This window comes from Suricata suricatta, chromosome 7, assembly GCF_006229205.1.
Source record: "Suricata suricatta isolate VVHF042 chromosome 7, meerkat_22Aug2017_6uvM2_HiC, whole genome shotgun sequence".
In the NCBI taxonomy this organism is placed as follows: domain Eukaryota; kingdom Metazoa; phylum Chordata; class Mammalia; order Carnivora; family Herpestidae; genus Suricata; species Suricata suricatta.
The window spans coordinates 60,750,513-60,763,162 of record NC_043706.1 but is presented as its reverse complement, the minus strand read 5'-3'; the positions used below and the strand labels follow the sequence as shown (position 1 = coordinate 60,763,162).

Below are 12,650 nucleotides of genomic sequence, written 5' to 3'. Positions count from 1 at the left end.
ATATGAAACTGTATTTTCAGTGATAGATGTTAAATATATAAGTAAAATAATTAAAATAATGTGGCAGTAATACAATAATTAACCAGAATGCATACCCCCCAAAATAATATTAGTATATATGAATTAGTACATGATAAAGAAAGTATCATGAACAAATATGTAAGGATATTATTATCAGGAAATTATTATTTCCCTCAGTACTGAGGAAAAAGTCAAGTTTCATCTTTAAAAATTTTTTTTAATGTTTTATTTATTTTTGATACAGAGGGAGACAGAGCATGAGAGGGGGAGGGTCAGAGAGAGAAGGAGACACAGAACTGGAAGCAGGCTCCAGGCTCTGAGCTAGCTGTCAGCACAGAGCCTGATGCGGGGCTCGAACCCACGAACGTGAGATCTGACCTGAGCTGAAGCCGGAGGCTTAACCGACTGAGCCACCCAGGCGCCCCAAGTTTCATCTTCATCTTATAATAGTCACCAATATAAATATTAGGTTAAAGAAAGGGTTACAATGTGTAAAGGCAAATCTAGAAGAAAATATGAGAGTATATTTAACTGATTTCTTGAAGGCACAGAATTTCAAAACACATAAGTAATTAAGAAAAGAAAGGCCAACTGTCAATCAAAAAATTTACAATTTCTGCATATGAGTATTCAATAAACATTAAAGGCAAGCCTTAATATAAGAATAATATTTTATAGCGTATGACAGATTTGCTATCATGTGTGTGTGAATGTTTAATGTGATATAGTTAAAGTATAAGGAATAAAGAAATGGAAATTTAAAGTGAAATAATATTTAGTAATTAAAAGTTTTTAACATTAAAAAATATACTGAAAGCTAACTAGAGTAGAATAAGGATGCAACCACTATTTTGGAATGTTTACACTGATTTAAAAAACACAAACTTTCAGAAAAGTAATTTGATATATGTATTAAGAATCTTAAAAATTTCCATACTCATCAACCCAATAATTCTATTTCCAGAAATCTCATCTAAAGAAAGAGTAAGAGATATGTTTAAAGATGCTTGCCAAAGCATGCTAATTCTGCATTACATGTACTACCTAAAACACATTTAAAAGAAAATTAAACAAAAATAAATTTAAAAGGCTTAAATTTCCAACAACAAGGGAATAGTCAATAAAAGATCTCCATATAGTGAAATATTATGCAATCATTAAGAGTAATACTTTAAAAGACTAATATTCATGGAATATTGCACCCTTTTATGGTTATTCTCCTCTTTTCATGTCTCTCTTTTCTCTGACATTTCACTTTCTCTATAACCACTATTAAAAGATGCAGCAATAGAGGGTTAAACATATTCTACATAATCTAGAGTTATTCACTAGCACTGTGAAAAATCAAGAAAATGACACACAATCAGCAACGACTAACATTAAGCCTCTAGCTTGGCTGTGGGATTACCCTTACACTTCCCAACTGCCTGCTACCATAGCTAATTGTAAGTTGGCATGGTTACTCCCATACCAATTGGCATTGGCCACAGATAAATTGCTGTGATTTTTTAAATTATAGTTATTATTCTACTCCATCTGTTCTCTTCATTTTTTGAGTCAGCTGTCAAATCAGACACATAAGTCCTTCCTAAAAGTTTTAGAAGTCTTACATGTTACCAAAGTAAATAGAATAATTGCATAACACACTGATGTTCAGTAGAATTTTACAAGGTGAACCAAGAGAGAATTAATAGGAAGTAAGGTGACATGTCAACAGTTGTTTTAGTGATGATGGGAAAGTGCTATATTTATAATAACAGTGTTTAACATTTTTGTCTTACTTTTAAATACTAGGCATAATTGCCAAAAAAGCTTTAATAGTTAAATTCTAAAAATACATTTGAACTCTGACCTGTTTTTTCCAGTTGTTCTGGTCTCAATTATATTTTAGCTAAAATTAATAAACACTTGAGACCATGTAAAAGTACCTAGTAATTCCTTGGTTTAATAATTTGGTATATTGTATTTTTCTATTCCCATTCTAATTAAGAGTTTTATAATATTTTCCTATTACACATAAAGCACCTCTATCATTTCAAATGTAAGAATAGCTATTGACACCGTCTCCAAGTCCCACTGTGTAAACATAACTTTAAGAATATACTGTAAGTCACTGGAGAAGGAGAATAAAGTTGCTAAGTCTATTCAACCTTTTTACTCTGAAGAAGAGTTTAACTATTATATTAAAATATGAAATTTTATCTCATTTATATTCAATTTATCACAAAAATGGTCCCATTTTACCCCTCCATATATTCATACCCTTTGCAATATAACTTTGCATCTTATATTATTAAAAAGTGGCATCTATTTTCCCAGCCCTTGAACTTGGGCTGATTTTGGGATTTGCTTTGGCCAATATAATGTGGTAGAAGTGATGGCCTGCAAGTTCTGAGCTGGGGGCCTTAAAAGGCCTTATATGTTTCTGCTTGCTCTCTTAGGACCCCTGCCTTAACTTTGAGAACAAGATTGGGATAATGTTGGAGGGTGAGAGAGTATTTGGAGTAGAGACATTGTCTATTAGACCCATCCTAGACTGGCCACCCTCAGCAAACCTGCCAGCTGAAAAGAGAAATATGAAAAAACTTGGACAAGATCAGTTGAGTCCAAAGAATCACTGAGCTAAGCCCAGTCTAAACTGCTAAACCACAGAGTTATGAACTAAATACATAAATGTTGTTTTAAGCCAGTAAGTTTTGGGTGATATGTTACACACCAGTAGCTAACTAATATATCCTCTTGTCTTTCTGTAATTATTTAGAAGGAAAATTAGGAAGTAGTATTAGGAAAATAAAAAGTGGATTTAATAATTATATCAAATCTATTTTTTCTCAAAATATCAATATTTTAATTTTTTCATATTTTGGCTGTTGAGGACATTAAATTTTATTGAGCACCCTTTATTTAGTAAGCACTCATTTCACTCCAACAACAATTTCATGAAGTAGGAATTATCTTTATTTTCTAGAAGAGAAGAAGATGATAAAGAAAGCAAGGGGCATGTCCAGATTCATACAGCTAGCGTGGCAGAGCTGGACTCAAAGATGGAACATAGAAATGGGAACCCATTTATTCTATAATGGGTCACAATCAGTTCCATAACGAAATGTTGAATCTAACCTCTCTTTGGAGTAGTACTCTAAAAACTAGGAATGTGTGTTTTCTGCTGAATGACCTACATGCTACCCCCAGAATGTTCTGAAAAATAGTTTATGCATATTACACAGAGTTATTTACTTGGGCTTGGGCTTTTTCTCATTCTCTAACAAATTTTAAATGGTTAAAATATCACAGCCACCTTTCTGAGTTCTCAACTCAAGTTCAATGTGCAATTACCATACCAACAATTGAATGAAAATTTAGCAACATGAAGAGAAAATATCCTGCAGTATAAAAGGTCTTGATTTATTTGAAGCCATAATTGTTGTTTGTAGTAGCAAATTATTACTACTGATTGCCTGATTGACCACAATCTCATGATGCTTAATGCTAGAAGTCAATATTTTAGTTGTTTACTGGTAGACAAAATAATTTATTTGTGGTACTCATATAAAAATTGTCAACTTCTAACCTTGGTTGTTATGAGTTGAGTATGAAGTTTAAATTAATCTATGAGAAATAAATCAGTAACATGCTACTGAATAAATTGCCCATCATTTTCATTAGCCTAGCATTTATGTATCAGGCCTAAATATTATATGTCACAGGTGCTTAAACATTTTTAATACTGAAAACAAAAACCAACAGAATAACAGGAAATGAATTCAGTGCTTCTGCTCCTTAACATTTACTTAGCTAGAAACCAAAACAGGCAGATTAAACTATGAAACAGGTAAGTAAGGACATTTTCTAGTAAGCAATTTTCATGCCTCCTATCACGCATTCAAAAGCATCCATCAAAGGCAAAAGATTTTATAGCATACATAACATCAACAGTAGGTCTAAATATATATTTTATTCTAAGCTGGACTATAAAAATTTGAGTTATATCATGTGGAAATTACCTGATGTTAATTGCTTATTGAAGAAATATAAATGATTAGATGCATAGTTTAATTATAAATAACCCTAGGCAGTTTTGGAGTAGTAAAGTAGGCTCATACTCTATCTAACATTAGAACAGACACTTTAATAGCTTTATTCATTTGAATATTACATTTTATACAGAATTCTACAACAATATGTTGTTAAAAAAAGCAACTAAGACTAGGGATCAACTGGATGTTTTTCCAGTGGATTCTGTCAGAAAAATATTTGCAACAACTATAAAACCAGAGTAATAAATATTTAAACATAATTTCCCAATTTAAATAACTATTTTATGTCACTTAGTATTTCAGTACTGAGATAACATTCTGGTAACAAGACAATAAAAATCACAAGTCATTGAAATTTACAGCAACCAGTTTCTCAAAGTTTTAAGAGATGAATTAAAGCAGAAACTATATGCATTTGTTAATCTTGTGGTTGCATTTATTATTATTAGTTTAACTCAGAGTGGAAGAAAAGCTCAGTAATCAAGATGATCAAGTAGGTAATGGTCATGCATTTAAATAACAAGTCAGAACGGGCTTACCCATGAACACTCTTGGCTACAGAATGTCAAATGTTGGGTACTGTCCACGGTCCCTGAGCCAGATGGTTCATAAGAAAAAGAACATTTGATTGTCCTTTTTCTTTTCACTAAACTTAAGAAATCTTCAAGGATAAGATGATTCTAATTCATCAAATGGAAAAGTTCCACACTAGCTGAAACATCTCAGTCCTTGTAAAGATTCACTACATATGTACCCATGTTAACTTAAATGTCATTCTGAATGAACAAAATTGACTACATTTTAGCTAGAAAATATAGAGGAAATGTCAGGAAAATCGTGCCACAATAGCAGTTACCCCAATGAATGTTTCTCTCATAATCAAATGATATTTAACAATAAAGATTGGCAGAATGGAGTGTAACAGTGAAAAAATCAATTTTTAAACTAAGTCTGGGGTGCCTGGGTGGCTCAGTCAGTTAAGCGTTTCTTTTCTTTTCAAATTATTTTTAATGTTTGTTTATTTTGAGAGACAGAGTGCAAGTGGGGGAGGGGCAGAGAGAGAGGGAGACACAAAATCTTAAGCAGGCTCCAAGCTCTGAGCTGTCAGCACAGAGCCCAATGCGGCGCTCAAACTCAGGAACCATGAGATCATGTCCTGAACTGAAGTAGGATGTTTAATTGACTAAGCCACCCACGGGCCCCAAGTATCTGACTCTTGATTTCAGCTCAGGTCATGATCATGGCTGTGAGATTGAGCTCCAAGTCAGGCTCCATGCTGGGCATGAAGCCTGCTTAAGATTCTCTGTCTCTACTTCTCCCTCTGCCCTTCCTCCCCTGCTTGTGCTCTCTCTCAAGGACAAAAAGCACTAAACTAAACTAAACTAAACAAAAAACTGTTAGGGTTTGAATGACAACATAAAAGAATGGCTAAAAGCAAACAGCATCACATGATTTGAAGCAATTACTTAAAAAATATTAAGAACTAGAATGAAGCAGACATTTACATTTGCTTTTCTTTTTGCTTCTTCTTTTCATAAATGTAACCTAATAATATCTCTATTTTGACAAAGACCTAAAGTAAAAACCTAGGTCCAGGGTTTAGGAATAAAGATCACTTTAACAGACCTCTGCTAAGTTGCTTTTCTTGTAATATGATGGTCGGAACTTAGTTCATGTTTTTGTATTTGGTCATTGAAGAAGAGTTTGGCTTGTATCACTGCCAGGAAGCCTGACATAGTACAGGGGTAACTGTCACCTCAGGAGTGGATTCTCCATTTGTTCACTAGTAGTAGCTCAGAAAAAAACCCTGCAAGCCCCAAAAGAAGGGATGCTTAGGAGCACTCCTAAAGAAATGGAGAAACCAGAACACAGACCCCAGCTGTGGGTCTGTTCCCCAGTCAGAATATAGACCTCTCCCCTCCTGTCTCATAAGGCATGCTGTTAAGAGTCAAAGGATCCTTGAGTGCTGCTCACTTGCTTTTGACAACAGGCAATGGGGCAGTGGGATGGGTTCATTCATATACATCTAAATGTTAAACCAGAGAATAGTGAACATGAAAATAGCTTTCTTCAGGGAGAGCCCTGCCAGCATTAAGTAATGTGAGAAAGAATCAGTCCTTCTAATGATTTTCACTTAGGACTGATTTGGCTGAATTGTTCCTGCTCAAGTAAGAAAGGAGTTTCTTCCCTATCAGAAGTTGCTACAGACCCAGGCATATACTTTCAAATGAGGTCCTCTCTACTTGTTCACATTTCTTGAATTCTTCTCTGGCCTAAGGATACCACATAGGACATGCTGAGAAACCATTTGGTCAGTCTGGCTCAAGAGTTAAACTGGCTTGGAAGCTAGAATTGTAGCCATAAAGGAAAACAGCAGGTTTCTCTGCTTGACTTATACTGGATTATAGAAATACCACATAGTGAGGGGTGCCAGGGTGGCTTAGTCAGTTACGCATCCAACTTTGGCTCAGTTGAAGGTCCTCCCGGTCTGTAAGTTCAAGCCCCATGTTGGGTTCTGTGCTGACAGCTTAAAGCCTGAAGCCTGCTTTAGATTCTGTGTGTGTGTGTGTCTCTCTCTCCCAAAAAATAAATCAACTTAAAAAAAAAGAAATACCATATAGTGGTATCATCACTATGAAGATACCTGAAGATCATCACATAGCATTTTCTCTTTGACAGTTGATATATGTTTTCTTGTTCAACTGATAGCCATGTGCCCTTGATAGGTAGGACATCTCTGAACAATAACAACTTCCTGAATTCTTCTGTTTTACACCTAGTGAATTGTGTCATCCAAAACAGTCAGATTGTAAACACAGTAAAGGCCACAATAAGATGATTAAAGAGGAAAGGTAAGTCTTATTATAAACATATAATCTTCCACAAGAATTAAAATTCAATTTAAATTATCTTTTAGGGGGTGGGGGAATGGGCAAAATGGGTGTAGGGGAATGGGATGTACCGGCTTGCGTGAAACACGTAAGTCACGGGATGAAAGGTGTAGCATGGAAACTAAAGTCAATGGTATTGTAATCGAGTTGTAGGGTGACAGATCGTAGTTACACTTGAGGTGAGCATATCACCAGGTACAGACTTGTTGAATCACTACATTGGACACCTGCAACTAATATAACACTGCATGTCAACTCTAGGGGCTGCTTTCAGGCCACAGGCTTGAGTAGTGGAAATTTGAGCAAGGCAAGAGGCCCCACAGTGACTACCGAGCTGAATGCAAACAGGCTCATTAAGCCATAGGTCCTAACCAACCAATGGGCTACTTAGAACCAGACACAGTTCCTAAGATTACCAAAAAGGTTAACAACCCTCTATGTCCCCATCCTCCCTTACTGCACTTTATAACTATAGCCTCTCACCACCTCCTCATGGAAACTCTGTCCTTTGCGGTTCTGCCCTCTGCTCCTTTGCAGTGTATTCAATAAACCTTTATCTCTTTTGTTCTGCCTCAGGTGAGTTCTCTCACCACCCCCACCTGCCCCCACCCAACTGGGATGCTCACACACACTTCAATAAAAAAAATTAAAAACAAATACAGAAAGTAGTCTTTGTTCAGAAAACAAATTACGTTTTAAGTAGTGCAAGAATTTCATGCTTGTATCACATGGAAATGAGTGTTTCACATACTTATTTAGTTCATCTAGAAACACGGTTTCTAATCTAGAAGTGAAAAGTTGACATTAATTATTTATCTTATGGAAAAATACATGTGGTCGTAGGTCAGATTATGTAACATGCAACACTGAAAAAACCCAAACATTTGCTATTTGGTAAAAATAAAGCAGAATATGTTTTTATTATATGGGTTATTATGTTAATTTTGTTTGGCTATAAGCCATTTGAATTATAATTCTCATTCTCATATAGTCTTTTCTATTTGATACTTTATTTCTTCCTGTTATCTTCATCATTCTCCATAAATATTTTCACCTCACAGTGAAACTATTTGAAGGCAATTGTTAATATATATGAGGAATTAGAAGGGAAATCTTTGACACCAAACACATTGAACAGTTTTCTATACTTCATAGCCTATGAGAATCTATTACTGAATAATACCAATTATGTTCATAAAATATCAAAATAGCCACTAAGATTTTAGTGACATGGTGATATAAAATGACAGAGAATTTGTCTTTCCTTGCTTATTCTCACTTATTCCTACAGGTAAACTCCCATTAATAAAACAGGAACGGAAACATTTATTTAAAGGACTGCCATTCTAAAACAAAAATATTCAAAAGACTCCTAAGAAGAGAAATCCACTTTTTAAAAAATAGTAATCATTTAATGGAATTCTCCTCAATTATGATTATTATAAGGTCCTTTTACTCACAGTTCTATGAGGAAAAGTAATTAGCAAGTAGCTTACATCATGTATAATTTGTCTTACAATTATTATAGATGCTTGTTCTATTTAAAATACTTATGGAAAAAGCAAATAACTGATCACAGTCCAGAAAACTAAATATAGGCAATACTGTCTAATTTGAGAGTATCTCTCCCCATTCCCTTATTCTGGCTGTCCAATTACATGACATTTTATGAAACAAAGGAATGGTACTGTTTTTGTTCTATTTAAAAATAAAACTGGACTTATGAAATGCAGAAGGACTCAAATGATTGTCTGGAGGGAAATTTTGGATGACTAAGGCACTTCTATTCTCTGTACTTTCAGTAGAAGGCAGTAAATTTGTAAAACAAAGATTGCTTAAATATCGGGTTGTTAACTGTTTCCCTCAGCACCAATCTGGAGCTCTATCCACAGTTTTCCTTGCTTCTGAGTCTGGTGAACTTGTAGAGTTTAAGGAATTTATTACAACCCAATCTGGGATATTGCACAATCTCTGTGGTTTTTCTACACCCTGCCCTCCCTTTTAATCCATCCCTTCATGGGCACCTGAGTGGCACATTTGGTTAAGCATCCAACTCAGGTTAAGCATCCGATTCTTGATTCTTAGGTCATGATCACAGTTTGTGAGTTTGACTCCCACATTGGGCTCTGCACTGATGGTGTGGAGTCTGCTTGGGATTCTGGAGCTCCTTCTCTCTGCCCCACCCCTGATTGTGCTCTCTCAAAATAAGTAATAAAAATAAACTTTAAAAAATAAAAATAAACCATCCCTTTATTTTAACTCTTTCAAACCATTCTATTTTCCCATCTGTTTTCTGTTTGACCCTATCACAGTTCTCTTACTCATTTCCTCAGGAAAAATTCCACTGATATACCAGGTGTACATGTAAGCAAAACATTTATTTAAAGACTTAGACAGTTAGTGCATCAGGGATGTGATAGCACACAAATATAATGCTTAATAAATGTTTTAATCATTTATATATCAATGAAATGCATTTGGTAAGAAATATCTAGATAAAATTACTGTCCAAACAAGTTTAGAAAGATTTCTGAAAATCACCAATATATTAAGTCTACTTTAAGTGAAATAAATATTTTCAATTTTTTCTAAAAATTACTGAATTCTGGATATAGAAAGTCTAAGAGACTTTCATTTTCATGAACATTTTCATGAATACAGTTTATTTTCATGAACAGTTTATTTTTATAGATGTTTATGTAATGAGAGATATTTACCTTTTCACCAATTTCTCCTTTGCTGCCTTCAAAACCTTGCTCTCCCTGTAGAAGAGAATTATGGCATATATAATAATAGGAACACTACTTTTAACATACACAATTATTACAATAATAATATTTCCAATAACTACAAATAAAAACCATTTCCAATGTGTAAATATTTTAACCAATATTAACTTAGACAAAATTTAAAGATGTCTAAATACTAAAAAGTACAAGCTAGAGCTTCACTATAGCACATTCAATGCAATGTCATCTACGTAAACCTGAATTTCTCCATTACTGCACCTTTCTCGGAGGTGTTTTGAGAATTGAATGCATCAACATAGTACCCAGCACTAAGTTAGCCATTATTGCTATTATTATTATTACTATTTATTTCACTAGATCTAGTACAAAAGCCTTCTCATGCTGACTTCTATGGAATACCATTCCAGTGGGAGCAGTGTGATGAATGAGAGTTCAGGTTTGAAACCCGAGTCCTGGCTCCAGCTCTGACCGCTGAGCCATACATGTTCTTTACCTGCCCCTCAGTCTCCTGCCTCTCAGTCACAGAAGGGGGATTGGCACTTGTAGGACTGCTGGGTTTCAACCATGATAATTATTCCAAAAGGTGTAGGTCTCCTTTCCTCAACTAAAACCCTCTCTGACCTGACAAGCTCGTTTTCCCACATAATTCCACAGATATTTATAGTACTGATGTTTGATTCATACATTCAAACAAATATTCATTGAATGCCAAGTACATGCCTGCCACTCCAGACACCACAGCCAGCAAGTGAATGACGAATATAGGTCATCCTCACCTCTCCACCCACAAGATGTGCCCAGTAAATGAAATATTTCCCGAGTGCACAGAGACAAGGGATGAAGGGGTTTTATCTCCAGTATTTTTCTGTAATGCTACAACAAGGTGACACTTTATACAATTAAAATTCATGTTAGAAGTGCACTGCCAGGTTTTTACTAGAAGTATAGTCTCTGTGTGTATATTATAAATAATATGTGTAATCAAATATATGTATATGTGTATATATGTACACATATACATATATGATTAAATTGTTATTTCTACTTCATTTGCCCTTAAAAAGGGTACCAGGAAAGACAATAGGTTAGTATTTGGGCATATGTGCCGCCGAATATATGGTCTATCTTTATTCAACTATTTTTCTTAAAATATAGACTTTAACTTGATCTGTTAATTCAAGCTGACACTGAAGCTGCTACACCCCCCAGCACATCAGTCACCATGTCAGCATGATGCAGCCACCACAAACAGCTGCTGGAAAGTCCAAAACTATTTCCCAGCAGATAAATCTGCACATCCCTTGGCTTGCAACTCAACTCACAGATGCAGCACATGCTATATCAATGGGTTTTGTCTAGAGTTGCTGTGAAGAAATTCAGAAGCTTGCCATTTTATCTCTGCCAGTTCAATCTTATTATCTTTATCAAGCCAAGTAAGGGAAGGTTTTTCAAATACTGTACCTATAAATAAATGCACATCTTTTTTTTAATGGTAATTTTTAGCTACAGAGAAAAACCTAGATGCAAGAGTAACTTCTGACATCTTGTTGTTAAGACCTGTAAAACTTCCAGAGCATAGAAATGATATGGTTGGCCTGGGTGGGCATCTAATATTGCATTAGTAATGCTCTCCCCTGTGGTGAGATTATCTGAGTGGTATCATGACAGCTGGCCCCACCTGAAGTGCCTCCCCATTCCTCCAGGAAACTGGAATAGACCAGTCTCTGTGCTTCCAGCAATGCTGGTCACACTCCTTTCCAGGAGGAGAAAGAGATCTGTGACAATGAAAGGATATGAGTGAAGTTCACCTTGGTAAAGAGAGAGATAGGTAAGCACAGAAACAAGCAGCCTAGTCAAGGCAAAAATCTTTATTTATTATAAGTTTGTTATTCTGGGAGATATTTTTTGAAGAGATTAGTTGTAGCATCTTTGTTAACAGTTAATATTTTATGTCAGTGTAACTATTATGTTTCGCCAACCTGGGATATACAAAAAGAAGATAAATAAGAAAGAGCCAAATACAGTCAAAGGTGGTAAAAATTGTTCCTCTCTTCATTTTAGACTCTATTAGACAGTGAAAACACATCTAGGGCAGCTCTGTAAACTACACTGGCCGCCAGAAAGCATGATTATTGACTTCTCTAGAGAAGCATGTTGCTAAAGCTCTCTGATAAAGCTCTCTCCTAGAATGATTCCTTTGAGAAGGGATTACTTCCATGGGTTCTCTATGAAAGACCGATTAGTGGCTTTCTAAGAGTCTTTCAGAGAATTAAGTTTCATCAAATAAACTTTTTAAGTCCTCACTCTACTATGCACATATTTAATTATTAAGATGTTAAACTCTTAACTTATATAAAACATTCAAAAACTCTTTACCTTTTGACCAGGTAAGCCTGGAGCTCCATGTAAACCATTTTCACCCTAAAAGATGTATAGAAAATAAATATTTTTAGCTACAAAAAAACAAACAAATAAAGACATGTTTGCAATCTTGAAGAATTAGTTCTAGCATTGTGGGGAAAGGTAGCCTAATACTGAACATCTACCACATTCAGGGGCTTTTCATCTATCCCTCCTTATCTTACAACCACAGATATTAGTACTTCACTTTTACAAAATAAGAAAATAGTCTTCGGGCGCCTGGGTGGGCTGTCAGTTAAGTGTCTGACTCTTGATTCTGGCTCAGGTTGTGGTTCGTGAAAATGAACCCTGCCCCAGGCTCTGCACTGGCAGGATGGAGCCCGCTTCAGATTCTCTCTGTCTCTCTCTCTCTCTGCCTCTCTCTCTCTCTTTCAAAATAAATAAATAAAAGGTTAAGTAACAGCTAGTTAATCACCTAATTTCACAGCTATCTGAAGTGGCGATTGTTATATAGCAGCTTATCTACGATACATTCAAGATAAATGATACAATATATTACTTGTTCATAAGCTACAACACAGCCTGCTTAA

At 35.2% G+C, this 12,650-nt stretch overlaps 1 protein-coding gene across 1 annotated transcript in view; it reads right to left on the bottom strand.

Moving 5' to 3' along the window:
- COL19A1 (collagen type XIX alpha 1 chain) overlaps positions 1-12,650 on the bottom strand; it is a 309,028-nt gene that overhangs the window by 205,155 nt on the left and 91,223 nt on the right. Inside the window, exons 10-11 of the mRNA XM_029943181.1 lie at positions 12,076-12,120; positions 9,667-9,711 (exon numbers count right to left, since the gene is read on the bottom strand). Coding sequence (XP_029799041.1) covers positions 9,667-9,711; positions 12,076-12,120 — 90 coding nt within the window. The remainder of the gene's footprint in view (positions 1-9,666; positions 9,712-12,075; positions 12,121-12,650) is intronic.